The following is a 17002-nucleotide window of genomic DNA, read 5'->3' as shown; positions in this document are numbered from 1 at the left end:
TTTAATAATGGGAGATGAGGAAATGGCTGAGGAACTGAACAGGTTTTTTGGGTCGGTCTTCACAGTGGAAGACACAAATAACATGCCAGTGACTGATAGAAATGAGGCTATGACAGGTGAGGACCTTGAGAGGATTGTTATCACTAAGGAGGTAGCGATGGGCAAGCTAATGGGGCTAAAGGTAGACAAGTCTCCTGGCCTTGATGGAATGCATCCCAGAGTGCTAAAAGAGATGGCTAGGCAAATTGAAAATGCACTAGTGATAATTGACCAAAATTCACTAGACCCTGGGGTGTTCCTGGTGGATTGGAAATTAGCAAACGTGACACCACTGTTTAAAAAAGGAGGTAGGCAGAAAGCGGGTAATTATAGGCCAGTGAGCTTAACTTCGGTAGTAGGGAATATGCTGGAGTCTATCACCAAAGAAGAATTGGTGAGACATCTGGATGGAAATTGTCCCATTGGGCAGACACAGCATGGGTTCATAAAGGCAGGTTGTGCCTAACTAATTTAGTGGAATTTTGTGAGGACATTACCAGTGCGGTAGATAACGGGGAGCCAATGGATGTGGTATATCTGGATTTCCAGAAAGCCTTTGACAAGGTGCCACACAAAAGGTTTCTGCATAAGATAAAGATGCATGGCATTAAGGGTAAAGTAGTAGCATGGATAGAGGATTGGTTAATTAATAGAAAGCAAAGAGTGGGGATTAATGGGTGTTTCTCTGGCTGGCAATCAGCAGCTAGTGGTGTCTCTCAGGGATCAGTGTTGGGCCCACAATTGTTCACAATTTACATAGATGATTTGGAGTTGGGGACCAAGGGCAACGTGTCCAAGTTTGCAGACGTCACTAAGATGAGTGGTAAAGCAAAAAGTGCAGAGGATACTGGAAGTCTGCAGAGGGATTTGGATAGGCTAAGTGAATGGGCTGGGGTCTGGCAGATGGAATACAATGTTGACAAATGTGAGGTTATCCATTTTGGTAGGAATAACAGCAAAAGGGATTATTATTTAAATGATAAAATATTAAAACATGCTGCTGTGCAGAGAGACCTGGGTGTGCTAGTGCATGAGTCGCAAAACGTTGGTTTACAGGTGCAACAGGTGATTAAGAAGGCAAATGGAATTTTGTCCTTCATTGCTAGAGGGATGGAGTTTAAGACTAGGGAGGTTATGCTGCAATTGTATAAGGTGTTAGTGAGGCCACACCTGGAGTATTGTGTTCAGTTTTGGTCTCCTTACTTGAGAAAGGACGTACTGGCACTGGAGGGTGTGCAGAGGAGATTCACTAGGTTAAATCCAGAGCTGAAGGGGTTGGATTACGAGGAGAGGTTGAGTAGACCGGCACTGCATTCGTTGGAATTTAGAAGGATAAGGGGGGATCTTATAGAAACATATAAAATTATGAAGGGAATAGTTAGGATAGATGCGGGCAGGTTGTTTCCACTGGCGGGTTAAAGCAGAACTAGGGGGCATAGCCTCAAAATAAGGGGAAGTAGATTTAGGACTGAGTTGAGGAGGAACTTCTTCACCCAAAGGGTTGTGAATCTATGGAATTCCTTGCCCAGTGAAGCAGTAGAGGCTCCTTCATTAAATGTTTTTAAGATAAAGATAGATAGTTTTTTGAAGAATAAAGGGATTAAGGGTAATGGCGTTCGGGCCGGAAAGTGGAGCTGAGTCCACAAAAGATCAGCCATGATCTCATTGAATGGCGGAGCAGGCTCGAGGGGCCAGATGGCCTACTCCTGCTCCTAGTTCTTATGTTCTTATGTCTAAGATCGCATGACAACATAGAGAGACAGTTCTATGTAGAGCCTCATGCTAAGCGTGTACTTTACATCATGAATATAATGTTCAATAAAGGATTTACCAACAGCCTTGCCTCCCAACAGTATCTGTGAATCCAGACCATAAACAACCTCATCTAAGATCCACGATGATGATACCAAGATAAGAAGTTGAGAGAAGGAATCTTATCTATCACAGATCTAAAATAAACTGTTAGATTGTTGTGAAACCCCTTCTGCGTCATTAATATAGTTGGTCTTGTGCAAACTGGATATAGACTCATACTTGTTAGATGCTTAACTTTCGTGACTCAGCAAGTCGCTCAGTTGTATAAAATATCTACCGAGGATGACTCATCATTATCTTCTCAGGATAAATAATGGTCTCAATACCTTGGGATGATTTTCTTTCTACTTTACAACATTTTTAGGAAAGAAACACAATGACTACCGATAAAGGACTGCAGCTGAGTATATTAAATCATGCACACCGTTGCTTTCTGAAGTGACTCCATGCCAAATTCACCTGGTGTTTGCAAACTTGGTGTTTACCAGACTAATCCAGCTTCTTGCAATGCTTATAATGCAGGTTAAAAGAAAAACCTTTGCCCCTGGATGTATGTTAGGCTTCTTTCTTGACACTCGGTTGATATTTCGGCCATTGTTGGTGTTCATTGAAGCTGAAGAGAATTTGAGATTCTCAGTTTTTTGTGAAATCCCTGCCATCGCCACGCATCCTCTTCTTAAGCCACCTTTACGTTTAATCGAATGTACATTTCAAAGTAGGCCATCCACTCACTGTGAAGCACCAGGTCACGCCGTTCTGGTTGGGTTTTATTGGAGTGTAATGGCCAACCTTGTGACCAAGGCTGAGAGAATTTCCTCTCCTTGCAGGTGTATACCAAATGAGCGTCAAGGAGTCCTCCCGCGAAGGTGCTGCTGTTGGCAGAATTAAAGCCTATGATGCCGATATTGGGGAAAATGCCGAAATAATTTATCGCATCATCGATGGTGATGGGATGAATATGTTTGACATCACTACCGACCGGGCTACACAAGAAGGTGTTGTTCTTGTGAAAAAGGTACAGACATAGTCGATGGCTTGCTTTCTTCTGGATCTTTTCCACTTGGCTTCATGCGATCAGATTAACTAACGCTTTGTTCTTCCACTTCAGATGCTGGACTATGAGAGCAAGAAAAACTATGCCTTAAAGGTGGAAGCACTGAACAGTCGCCTTGATGCTCGATTCCTTTACCTGGGTCCATACAAGGACACGACCACTGTGAGGATTGTAGTTGAGGATGCGGACGAGCCCCCGGTGTTCAGTCGCCCCTTTTACATGTTCGACGTGTATGAAGATATTGACGTGGGGACTATCGTAGATACCATAACTGCACAAGACCCTGACGCATCTCGCAGTTTGGTTAGGTAAGCTTTGCCAGCTTGTCAGAGTACATCTGCCTGCATTATAGCATTACAGTCTGTTGCATTTGTATAGTCACTTAATTTACTTTTCTGCCTCAAATTAATTGCTGCTCTGTAAAGTTTGCCAAAATGGAAACTCAAGCACTGTAGTTGCTATATTGAGAACATGGCACTCACATAATCCAAGTATCATTCCACGTATGTGTGCTCTTCAAAACCAATTCTAAAACACATCATGCCCCACTAATCGCTAAAAGAAAGACATGTTTACACAGCACGTTTCATGACAGCTGGGTGCCTCAAGGTACTTTTCAGCCAGTGAGGCGTCATCACTGTTGTAAGGTAGGAAACACGGCAGCCAAACTGTGCACAGCAAGCTCCCACAAACAGCAACCGTGATAAGGGCCAAATTATCCGCTTTTATGATGTTGCTGAATATTGGCCAGGAGAACTCGCCCGCTCTGCTTCATAGTGGTGTTGTTGAGGGATCTTTCATGTCTAATCTGAAAAAGGAAGATTGACTTGATTTTCACCCTATTCAGTTATCAAATATTCTTGGTTCTCATGTCCATGTCTTTTAGCATGTAATCATTTTTACATTTTATTCCATTGTGAATTAGACCATTTTCACAAGAAATACAACGTGAAGCGGCATTCAAGAATTAAAGGGCAAACGTGTTCCTGCATGAAACGGAGAAATGAGCACCTCGCCAATTAATATTTACAGAACGTGGAGGAATTGCTTAAATAGGGCACATAAAACCAATGTTTTCAAAGATTACTTTGCTCGCAAAGCATTTCTAAATAGAAAATATAGCTAAGGGGTAGTGTTTGTCCAATTCATACAAGGAAATAGATCTTTATCAGGGAATCTGTCTTGATTTTAATTTGATCACAGAAATGTTCATGAAATATTTGTCACTTTCCTTCCCAAGTGAATGATACAAAATTGTGACACACATTTTGGCCTCCTGGGGCCAAATGGCCCATCCTGCAATCCTAGCCTATCTTCTAGAATTCTATAATTGTGACATGTTTCATGTCCTATCATATTGAGTTGAATCTACCACCAACGCCCCCCCCCCCCACCCCATCCAGTGGTGTGTTTTGCCGTGGTGGAGTCAGCCCGCCATTGGGATCTTCCAGTCCTGCCGCTGTCAATGGGGCTTCCTGTTCTCCGCACCCCCAGCCGCTGGGAAAACTGCAGCGGGGAGGGGGTCGCCAATCGGCAGGACCGGAAGATCCTGCCAATGGGAACGGCTGTGAAATTTCAGCCATTGCTCTGTGCACTGGAAATGTTATGTCCAGTTTTATTACGAATGGGCAGAAAATAAGTTGGGGCTCAATGGCCTGGGTGCTTTGATTTTCAATGTGTGTGCTCCCATTTGTAGCTCCAGTTCAGGAAATCTAGCACAGATATTAGGCCAAAACTACAATTTTAAAAAGTCTTCCTTTTGAACGGGGCATTATGCCAATTGAATGAAGGGGGTGCAAAAATAGCAGTCTATTTGTGTACTGTAAATATTATGATGCTACAGAACATCACCAGTGCTCATGGAGCACCGGGAAGGGAGACAGTATTAAATGTAATCTTTAGAGCTTTATTTTAATAATCTTTATTGTCACAAGTAGGCTTATATTAGCACTGTAATGAAGTGACTGTGAAAAGCCCCTAGTCGCCACATTCCGGCGCCTGTTTGGGTACACTGAGGGCAAATTCAGAATGTCCAATTCACCTAACAAGCACGTCTTTCGGGACTTGTGGGAGGAAACCGGAGCACCCAGAGGAAACCCACGCAGATACAGGGAGAACAGGCAGACTCCACACAGACAGTGACCCAAGCCGGGAATCTAACCCGGGTCCCTGGCGCTGTGAAGCAACAGTGCTAACTACTGTGTTAGACGTTTTAGTTGCTGTGATATGAAGAGTCTAAAGTTCTGTTCCTTTTTCACAAACACACATTTATTTCATTCCAACAGCCTTTGCACAAAACTCTAACTATACATCACCCGATAGAGGCCACCTGAAGTCCCTTTACATATCAGTGTCAATTAATGGATACTTAACATAAATGAGACAACTAATTGCAATGTCTCTTAATCCATTACTTAACACACTGTGCTACCGTGCCGCTTTTTGCATTTGAGTTAATGTGTTGGTGCGAGCATTCTCCCAATGCAATTTTCTCTTTTCCTCAGAGACGTGGGCATCACTGGCGAGGCCAGCATTTATGCCCATCCCTAGTTGCACTTGGGATTGTAGAGGTGAGCTGCCTTCTTGAACCAGTGCAACCCCTGTGGTGTAGGTACATCTATAGTGCTGGCAGGGAGGGAGTTCCAGGATTTTGACCCAACACCAATGAAGGAACAGCGATATATCTCCAAGTCAGGATGATGGGTGGCTTGGAGGGGAACCTGCTGATGAAGGTGTTCCCATGCATCCACAGCAGAAACAAAGTTTATATAAGATCGGTCTGTTATGAAACAAATGTTGCACCCATACAAGCAATGTGATTGAGAAAGCTAGTCCAGAATTAACTATTATCTTTAAATTGTGTTATCAGCCTCTACATTCTTCTTACTTCTTTGTAAGTTACCATATTGTATGAATGTTGACACCAGGTTAACAGGTGAACACCATTAATCAGATTTATTTACAGGTAGGATAATATGCATTGACAACATTTCAATGAAGTGTACTACTTAAAACAAGAAAGATAGAACCTGTCCTCAAGGAGTTAAAATAAATGTTTTTGGAACATAATTCTTCTACGAACTTAATAAGCAGTAGAACATATGGATGAGCTAGTTTTGGTTTGTCTGTTCTTTATGAAGTTGGAGGTGAATTGCAAGCATTTGCAAATTGAGGGATTCAGTCTCACAGAAGAAAGTAAAGCTGAATAACTTGAGTTGTAATTTCGTGCCATGGGGAATCCTTTTCGTATAGAACCAAGCATTTTAAGTCAGCTCTCATACCTTGTGTGGGCTTTGGTGTCTCGCTAATAAAATCCTTCTGAAAAGATCATGCTGTAACAGTTCAGCAATCAGAATAATTTAATTTCTATGTTCCATGGACTGCTGATCCACTTGTATTAACATTTCAAAGCACAGTGTTAGACATCAAGGAAATCTTGACTTAATTTCTGAATAGAGGTGCTGCTAACAAAAGGGGTCCAGCCAGGATATGCGTTTCCAGTGGCGCAGTCTAATCAGTGAATGCTGGCATTTTTAAATATTTATATTTACATGTTTTGCCCTTGCTGTCCATAAACCTTGTTCAGCCTTGAATCATTCCCCATTGGAAAGTCTACAACCGCCCTCTCAAGGTCCTCTTGAAGTCAGACGCCAGGAAACCACGAGTGTGAAAGCCTCTTGCAACCAGTTGATGAAGGAGAAGAGAAGTCAAGATTTACTCAGTTATTGCTACGACCCCCTGGGCGAGTGCACGGGAAATTCCAGCCCCACAGGCCCCGGAGTCTCAACACAAGTGAATTAACTAATAATTCCTATAACGTCCCTGAGATCTTTGACCCTTGGTTGCTCCAATGACGTACAGGTACTGGATTTGTGAGTAAAACACAATAACTGTTAATTTATAGCAACAAGAGAGTTAAGACATGCAATAATTATAATAGAATAAAGGCCAGCTAATCTATTACTCCCCCCCTCCCCCCTTTTACCATCCCACCCTCTACCGGAACACACACAATACAGACACACAAGGGAAAGGGGTAAAATAATAGGCATTAAAATGGAAGAAAGAGAGGTGAGCGTCCTTGTTGCTGATATTGCAATCATAGCCGGCTATCTTCCCAGGACGTGGAGTGTTGAGACCACCAGTTTGATTGCTAATGAGGTTCTTCTGGCTAGAACATTCAGGCAGGACTCTCAGGCTGTGGGATCCCCTCTGGGGAGTCACTTTAAATTGTATTGACCTGGGCCTTCACACTGAAGATCCCCCTCCAGGTCTGTTTAATTCTAACTTGCTTTCAGCTCCACCAGATTAACTATCAGCCTCACTGAGATAAGGCTAGATTTCTCCACATGAGAATTTTAAAAGGGTTTTCAAACAACAGCCCCCCCCCCCCTCCTCCACCTGCAGCTGGTGCTGGTTTGGATCTTCCTGCAGGTTGAAAGGACTATAGAGAGAAAAGTCTTTATCCCGGACCTTCAGAAAGAATCCATCAGGTGAGAGCGAATTCAGAGCTCTGGCCTTCTAGCTGGTTGTTCAAAACAAAACCGAAAGCAAACACACAGTCATACAAAGTAAAGAGCATTCCGGAATGATCACCACAAATCAGCACTGAGTGTCAGCTAAGACCCGGGAAAATAAAACTAGCTTGCTGGCTGCCACCCAAGTCCATCAAGATGATTGATCACTGATGTCAGCACAAGAGATTTGCTGGGAGATTTGTTTTTTAAAATTAAAAGTGAACTCCATCTTAAAGGCATAGACCCCAGTAATTGTCCAGGTGCACAAATTATAAAAGCCACAAAGAACAGAAATTACAAAGGAAAACAAGGGACAGTCAAGGATTTACAAGAGGATCCTTGCATTATAGATTTATTCACAAAGTGAGACATGGCAGATGTATATCCCCCAACTCGACAACAGAACCAACAAGTGTCCCATGTATACTTTTGAGTAAATGAGAAACAAGTGAACACAACAAATGAATGAACCATTTCATTAAGGGGAACTGTCGCATAAAACAAAAACTCCAAAGAACATCGATCAAGTGTGAATAACATCCCTGAAACAAAGGAGAAAATGCTGGAAATCTCAGCAGGTCTGGCAGCATCTGTAGGGAGAGAAAAGAGCTAACGTTTCAAGTCCAATGACTCTTTGTCAAAACTAAGACAGAGAAAGTGGGGAATATTTATACAGTGGAGTGAGAATGAAAGATGAGTCTTAGCCACAGAAACCCAGGGAAACCGGGTGCTAATGGCCACAGAAACCTAGGGGAAAGTGTGCTAATGGCAGTCCCCAGAGAGGACAAAAGATGTGAAAGGTCAAACAGCAGGGAAACTAACATCAGAGGATGAACTGTAGATGTGGGGGAGGGGAAGGGGATAAGATTGGGTGGGGGGGGGGGGGGAATTAAATGTATATTATGAAAGAAAGAAATGGATGTTAGTTTCCCTGCTGTTTGACCTTTCACATCTTTTGCCCTCTCTGGGGACTGCCATTAGCACTCTTTCCCCTTGGTTTCTGTGGCCATTAGCACCCAGTTTCCCTGGGTTTTCATTCTCACTCCACAGTATAAATATTCCACACTTTCTCTGTCTGTTAGCTTTGACAAAGAGTCATTTCTCTCCCTACAGATGCTGCCAGACTTGCTGAGATTTTCCAGCATTTTCTCTTTTGTTTCAGGTTCCTGCATCCGCTGTAATTTGCTTTTAATAACATCCCTGAATTTAGTAATGCACAGCAGGCCCTGCCGTGCCCACCTATTGCAGAAGATGTTATTGCTACAAGCCACCACTTTCAAATTATCCCAGGGTGGGATTTGAACTCCTGTTCCAGAAGGATTATCCTGATCTCCTGGATTATTAGTCCATTGACATTTTTATTTTAAATTTAGAGTACGCAATTAATTTTTTCCAATTAAGGGGCAATTTAGCGTGGCCAATCCACCTACGCTGCACATCTTTGGGTTGTGGGGGTGAGGCCCACGCAGACACGGGGAGAATGTGCAAACTCCACACGGACTGTGACCCAGAGCCGGGATTGAACCTGGGACCTCGGCGCCGTGAGGCAGCAGGGCTAACCCACTGCGCCACATGCTGCCCTGTTAGTCCACTGACATAACCACTAGGCCACCATCATATCCCTGTCTATATGCACATTACCGCCCACATGTAGACACAACCATGATTGATGCAATTAACAGTGATTTATTTTGATAGAAGTGTTGAAAATCATGAGGGTGTTTAGAAGACAGAGTAGGTAGGGATAAATTGATCTCATTGGTGGATTGGTCAAGACTAATTGACAAAAGAAACACTGGGGAAACTATTTCAAGCAGTGAGTGGGTAGGGTCTGGAATGCACTGTCTGAGGGTATTTTGGACGCAGTTTCCATCATGGCTTTCAAATCAAAAGGGAATTAGAAAACCGCTTGGAAAGGGAAACTTTTCAGGGTCACCAGGGAAGGGCAGGGCTGTTGGACTTGCTAAATTGCTCTTGAAGAAAGCTGGCATGAATTAATGGGTTGAATGAGCTTTCATGCTGTAACCATAGGGAATGATTGGGACTATATTGCAGAAACATCTGGGGCTGGATTTTCTGTCCAGCGACGCTGGAACCGCGAAGCGTGATTGGGCGGCGAATCGCGCATCAGCTGACAATCGAGACCAGTGCCCATGCTCCGGTGACTCGACAGTGGCGTGAATGCGTTCCACGCCCCCACGCTGCACGCTGTTGTGGGCACGCGAATTGTACCGTAAACACCATTGGCGTATCATTGACGGGCCCGGCCATTTCCGGGCCCGCCACGACGCTCCTCCTGCGCCCGGAGGACTTAATAATGGCAAGGTTCACTCGTGGTATTCAAAATCGGGAAACAGGCACAGTGGTTGCTGAGGGGGACAGAAAATACCCAACATCTCTATAGTGGGCTCACAGCTGTGCTGCTGGCCTGAGGGATTCTGCCAGGGCCGGAGGGGGTAGCAGGGTGTGGCCAGGAGGTGGGCCGTTGGGTCAGGGTGGACGGGCAGGGACCACCATTGTTGCAGCTGGCAAAGTAGCCATGCATGCCGCTAACTGCTCACTGTGAACCTAGCACCAAAGGTCGTATGGGTGCCTCCCTAGGCCGCCCCCCTAGGTACCATCTGGCCCCAGCTGACCCATCAATGGGATGGGCATATTCCAGCGCAATCAGTGCCACCTTCTTGTCTGGGATGAGGGTGGGTGGGGATTGGAGTGCCTCCATGCAGCTCCTGCTCGTCAGGCTCTCGAGTGCCAATCCCGACCCCAGCGTATCACACGCCGGCGTTCGCTGGAATTGCAGTAGTGCAACTTGGCGCCGGTGCTGGCCCATTAGGATGTTCTGAATCGCTCCGGGACTGGCGCCGCATTTTGAGCCATAGAACACACGTGATTCAGTCCCGGCGTCAGCGCTTAGTCTCTGAAACGGAGAATTCTGGCCCTGACCTTTCCTCTGCCCATCCTCAATCAGAAACCTGTTCTGCAGAAAATTAAAGTTACAAGTGACCGATTTAAAATGTTGCTCTGGAACATGTTCGTGCTGCAGTTAACCAAAGGCAGTGAATTTCAAAAATTAGAATCATGCACCACAGAAATAATGAGTCACCCCCACAGTGCACAGGTATCAAAAGCAACTATATCGTTTCACTTTCCTTCTCTCACAGCAGAAAGCACTTAGCTCCTTTTGATGTGGTGGAGAACTGCCAATCATAGCAAGAATGTTTACCAATATTGTGGTTAGCATCAATGCAAGGTACTTGAGATGCATTCAAGCGTGAAGGGAAAGATAGATAATCCAGTGAACACCTCTCTCTGAAGTAATAAAATTGTTAATCATAGGCTAATGCAATGTATTGCTGTGTGAAATTGAATGGAAGATTTGCATTTCAAAGGCTATCAGGGGATTTGAAGCCCGTTGAAGTGTACTTGGCTTTCAGGGAAGCCTCTGGTACTAGTAAAAGCTGCTGCTTTAGACCCTTTTGTCTGCGGCAGCAGGAGTTAGGGAGGGGTAAGTGAAAATGCAGTAAGTTTGCATTCTACTTCCTAGACTGTTCTTAAGCTTTGAGGCAGGGGTGGCTGATGGAGGTCTCTAGTGAGGGTCTCTGATGGGAGGTCTGATGGGGGTCTGAATGGGGAGCCTGATGGGGTGGTCTGACGGGGGTGGTCTGATGGGGGTTCTGGAGGGCTTGGTGGGGATTGTTATGTTACCCTTATGCTTGTGTGCTGTGTGAGCGGGGATCTGACCCATTATTCCTCTGGTGGTGGTGGTTGGGGGGGGGGCACATGGTTTGTGTTGTAGACGGGAGGAGGGACCATCGCTGGATCTTGTCACCAAGCTGCTCGATCGAAGTGGCTGCCCGATAACCGAGATTCCGATTGATTCCAGCCAGCTCTCCCCATGCATAGATTAGCACAGTAAAGGAGAGGGACTCACATACCAGGTCCCGCTCCTCATGCCAGCGGAGACCGGTGGCGATTACCTGGGGCAGGCGTGCTTAGACCCAGAATGGAGACTCTCGGCGCAGATACTTTTATGACAGTACGGCGCTCGGTAATGGAATTAGAAATTCAGGTTATTCCCATTGATCACTAACGAAACACAGCAGAACAAAGCATAAGCCCGGCAAATAAGTAATTAGGTGGAATGATGTGGACACTGGAAGGGAGTCAGGAGGGGGTCGGAAAACAAAATCTCCCTTCACACCAACTGAAATCTATGACTATCCCGGAACGATTAATTTTAATTATTTGAGAGGCAGCATGTGGATTCAATTCCTTTTGAGGATCACCCAGAAAACATTGTTTTGAAAATAGTGTGATTACAATTAAAGGGAAAGAATCCTTACAGGTAACCGGAAATTCCCTAATAACAGTGCAACATTCACATGTCCTCAGTAACAGGTAAGGCATTGCGACACAGAAGTGAATGAACACTAATACTTGACTATTAGTTGATAAAATGTTCTGTTTGTTTGAATGACCCTTTTTTGGGTGTACCTCTGAATTAATTCTGAGGCAGAAGTAAAACACACACATTTATACAGCACCTTCCACAACCTCAGTATCCCACTTTTGAAGTGTAGCCACTCTTGTGATGGAGGAAACAGGCTTGCCAATTTGTGCACAGCAAGCTCCCACAAAGAGCAGTGAGATAAATGGGAGTTTAGGAGAGCAGTGGTAAGCAATATACAAGCCACAGAATCACCGAATCACATACTGTCACCACCTTCTGAGTAAAATAGTTTTTCCTCAAAACCCCCCGAAACCTCCTGCCCCTCACCTTGAACTTGTGTCCCCTCGTAACTGACCCTTCAACTAAGGAGAGCAGCTATTCCCTATCCACCCTGTCCATGCCCCTCATAACCTTGTCCACCTCGATCAGGTCGCCCCTCAGTCTTCTCTGCTCCAGCGAAAACAACCCAAGCTTATCCAACTCTCTTCATAACTTAAATGTTCCATCCCAGGCAACATCGTGGTGAATCTCCTCTGCACTCCCTCCAGTGCAATCACATCCTTCCTATAATGTACCGACCAGAACTTCACACAGTGCTCCAGCTGTGGCCTCATCAGAGTTTTACACAACTCCAACATGACCTCCCTGCTTTTGTAACCAATACCTCGATTGATAAAGGCAAGTGTCCCATATGTCTTTTTCACCACCCTATTAACTTGCCCTCCCCACCTTCAGAGATCTATGGACAAACACGCCAAGGTCTTTTTATTCCTTGGAACTTCCCAATATCATGCCATCCAACTACCCTTTACAAAGTGTATCACCTCGCACGTTTCAGGGATAAATTCCATCTGCCACCTATCCACCCAATTGACCATCATATCTATATCTTCCTGTAACCTATGACACTCAACCTCACTGTTAACCACCCGGCCAATCTTTGTGTCATCCACAAACTTAATGATCCTACCCCCCACAGAGTCATCTTTATATAAATGACAAAAAATAGAAGCCGAGTACTGATCTCTGTGGTACACAACTGGACACTGGCTTCCAGTCACTAAAGCAACCATCTGACATCTCTCTCTGTCTCCCACAACGAAGCCACTTTCCAATCCATCTTGTCAAATGACCCTGTGTCCCAAGTGCAATTGTCTTCTTTATAAGTCTCCCATGTGGGACCTTGTCAAAGACTTTGCTGAAATCCATATCAACTACATCAATTGCACTACCCTCATTTACACACCTGGTCACCTTCTCAAAACATTCAATCAAATTTGTTAGGCATGACCTCCCTCTGAGAAAGTCATGCTGAATATCCTTGATCAAATCACAAGTGGAGATAAAAAATTCTCTGCTTCAGAATTTTCTCCAGTCGTTTCCCAACCACTGATGTGAGACTCACTGATCTGTGGTTCCCTGGCTTGTCTCTACAGCCTTTCTTAAGTAGTGGCACCACATTAGCTGTTCTCCAGTCACTGGCATCTCCCCCGTATCTAAGAGGAATTACATTTTTGGATCAGAGCTCCTGCAATCTCGTCCCTCGCCTCCAACAAGCAGACACAATTAGTTTGTGAACACCCGGCTCCTCTCTTGCTCTTTGTCAGCTCCCGGCTCCTCTCTCGCTCTTTTGTGAACTCTCGGTCCCTCTCTCGCTCTTTGTGAACTCTCGGTCCCTCTCTCGCTCTTTGTGAACTCTCGGTCCCTCTGTCACTCGTTGTCAACTCCCGCCTCCTCTCTCGCTCTTTGTCAACTCCCGGCTCCTCTCTCACTCAATACAATATGTCATAATATACACCAGTATATCATGGTGCAGACACACACTGATGGACACACAGCAAGGCCAATCAACACACACAACACCGCAGCCAATCACCAGTTAGAGCACACTCACTATATAGACAGAGGGCATCAGAGTTCCCGCTCATTCGGGATGCAGCTTCTCAGAAGGACAGAGCTTACAGCTTACAGCACAGATCTTCACCATGTGCTGAGTGCATAGACTGGTTAGGACAGGCATAGGCCTTTAGTTCAATCGAACATCGTGTTAACCCACAGTGAAAGTATGTTCAACAGTTATTTAATAAAATAGTGTTGCACTATTTTAAGTGTTGGTGGCCTGTATGTGTTGCACGGATCCAGAGCACCCAACACATCACAATTCCCACTCTGTTTCAAATTCCCAAGTTTCAAACTCACTCTGGCTGTGTTTCACGAGGATGTGGCTGTGTTCTGGCCCTCGGGTAGTGCGCAAAGCATGCTTGTTTTAGATGTGTGGTATAAATTCAAGGATCTCGTCAGAGACGGCTCTGCTGATGATGACTGATGCCTTGAGATGCAGAGAAAACATGAGACATAAAAGAGTCAAAGGGGCTGACTGTAAACCTGGATAGGGCCGTTCACATAGTGGGAAGGGTTTAGGGAGAGTAGGCAGCCAGTAAATCTGGAGGAGGGAGCACATTAGGAGTTGAGTCAGAGATTAGAGGTTATTGAGGTCACAGAGGAGAAGAGGGGAAAAAGCTCAGGGAGAAACTGGGTATGGTTTTGGTGGGGGTGGGGGGGGGGTAAAGCATTTATTGAAGAGGCAACAGGGGTGAAATAAGGCATGGTAAAGATGCCAAATGAGGTGTGAGGTGTGATGTGGGGGTGAGGGTCACGCCACCGTTGTGGCAAAGAAGGTGAGGCAGCTAGCAGAAACTGCAGTCTGGTGGGCGAGGCTGTGGTAAGGGATAAGGTGTTGCCAGTAATCAGCCAAGTTTCATTCAAACTCAGGATGTCAACATCATCAAATCGAAAACCAATTACTTATTAACGAACTTAACCAGAGCACTTGTGTGCACATATTCACCGGCATGTGAAGCATTAGACTCCGAGGCACAGTGCATTGAAACACAGACACCTGTTTGAAAGTGTTGCTCTTGTATTTGTAACATGAAGTTCCTCTGTCGGTTTTGTCGACAGCCCCCCACAGGGCCTTGCATTATTCATACCATCTGTTGCAAGCACCAACATGGCGACATCAAGCCAAGATGAGTTAGCTTAAGGAATCAGCAGAGGAAACAATGAGGCAGGACTTTCTGATTTAGTTGGTACGATAGATCAAACGTACTAAAGAGGAGCCCGTCAGCATGGCCAATGAAGAGATCCTGGGCGGGAGTCTCCGTTCCTGAGACTGGTGTTGACGCAGAATCTATGGACTTTTGCGCCGTGCCTGGACTGATTCAGCTACCGTTGAGGGGCTAGCACCGACGACACAATTGATTCCAATGAGAAACGGTGCGGGATTGACCTAGTCCATGATTGACACTCGGGAGGCTGACAAGCTGCAGCCGCACATACACATTACACTCCCCACACACACTCATCCCAGCCAACAAGATGGCACTGGTTGCGTTGGAGCGTGCCGCTACAGCTGATGGGTCGGCTGGGGACAGGGGACACCTATACGACTCGTGGCACTAAGTTCAAAGTGGGTTGTTTGCAGTGTGCGCAGCTGCATGGCTGCCTTGCCAGTTGCGGCAATGGTGTTCCGTGCCCAACCCCACAGCCCACCTGCAGACCACCCCCCACTAGTCCCATGAGCCTTGGCAGAAACCCCCCGGCCAGCAGTACAACGGTCAGCAAACTATGGCAATGTTCAATGCTTCCTGTATCCCCTCTCTAGAAATAGGAAGATAGAGCAGCGAAACACGTGGCTAAACAGCTGGTGTAGGAGGGAGGGTTTCCGTTATCTGGGAGCTCTTCCGGGGCAGATGTGACCTGTATAAGAAGGACGGGTTGCATCTAAACTGGAGAGGCATAAATATCCTGGCCGTGAGGTTTGCTAGTGTCACACGGGAGGGTTTAAACTAGTATGGCAGGGGGGTGGGTACTGGAGCAATAGGTCAGAAGGTGAAAGCATTGAGGGAGAACTAGGGAATAGGGACAGTATGGCTCTGAGGAAGAGCAGACAGGGAGATGTTTCTGAAAACAGCGGGTCTGGTGGCCTGAAGTGCATATGTTTTAATGCAAGAAGTGTAACGGGTAAGGCAGATGAACCTAGAGCTTGGATTAGTACTTGGAACAATGATGTTGTTGCCATTGCAGAGACCTAGTTGAGGGAATGGATTGGCAGCTAAACGTTCCAGGATTTAGATGTTTCAGGCAGGATAGAGGAGGATGTAAAAGGGGTGGCGGAGTTGTGCTACTGGTTAGGGAGAATATCACAGCTGTCCTACAGGAGGACACCTCAGAGGGCAGCGAGGCTATATGGGTAGAGATCAGGAATAAGAAGGGTGCAGTCATAATGTTGGGGGTTTACTACAGGCCTCCCAACAGCCAGCGGGAGATAGAGGAGCAGATAGATAGACAGATTTTGGAAAAGAGTAAAAGCAACAGGGTTGTTGTGATGGGAGACATCAACTTCCCCAATATTGATTGGAACTCATTGAGTGCTAGGGGCTTGGACGGGGCAGAGTTTGTAAGGAGCATCCAGGAGGGCTTCTTAAAACAATATGTAGATAGTCCAACAAGGGAAGGGGCTGTACTGGACCTGGTATTGGGGAATGAGCCCGGCCAGGTGGTAGAAGTTTCAGTAGGGGAGCATTTCGGGAACAGTGACCACAATTCAGTAAGTTTTAAAGTGCTGGTGGACAAAGATAAGAGTGGTCCTAGGGTGAATGTGCTAAATTGGGGGAAGGCTAATTATAACAATATTAGGCGGGAACTGAAGAACCTAGATTGGGGGCGGATGTTTGAGGGTAAATCAACATCTGACATGTGGGAGGATTTCAAATGTCAGTTGAAAGGAATTCAGGACCGGCATGTTCCTGTGTGGAAGAAGGATAAATACGGCAAATTTTGGGTACCTTGGATAACGAGAGATATTGCAGGCCTCGTCAAAAAGAAAAAGGAGGCATTTGTCAGGGCTAGAAGGCTGGGAACACCCAAAGCCTGTGTGGAATATAAGGGAAGTAGGAAGGAACTTAAGCAAGGAATCAGGATGGCTAAAAGGGGTCACAAAAACTTATTGGCAAATGGGATTAAGAAAAATCCCAAGGCTTTTTACACGTACATAAAAAGCAAGAGGGTAGCCAGGGAAAGGGTTAGCCTACTGAAGAATAGGCAAGGGAATCTATGTGTGGAGCC

General features: G+C 45.6%; 1 protein-coding gene across 4 annotated transcripts in view; it reads left to right on the top strand.

Moving 5' to 3' along the window:
• The window catches only part of LOC140425627 (cadherin-6-like), a 260191-nt gene that overhangs the window by 147073 nt on the left and 96116 nt on the right, over positions 1–17002 (top strand). For all 4 annotated transcript variants that reach the window (XM_072510136.1, XM_072510133.1, XM_072510134.1 and 1 more), the window contains exons 6-7: positions 2682–2869; positions 2963–3216. In XM_072510136.1, coding sequence (XP_072366237.1) covers positions 2682–2869; positions 2963–3216 — 442 coding nt within the window. The remainder of the gene's footprint in view (positions 1–2681; positions 2870–2962; positions 3217–17002) is intronic.

Source organism: Scyliorhinus torazame, chromosome 6, assembly GCF_047496885.1.
Source record: "Scyliorhinus torazame isolate Kashiwa2021f chromosome 6, sScyTor2.1, whole genome shotgun sequence".
In the NCBI taxonomy this organism is placed as follows: domain Eukaryota; kingdom Metazoa; phylum Chordata; class Chondrichthyes; order Carcharhiniformes; family Scyliorhinidae; genus Scyliorhinus; species Scyliorhinus torazame.
This window is presented reverse-complemented; position numbering and strand designations above follow the sequence as displayed.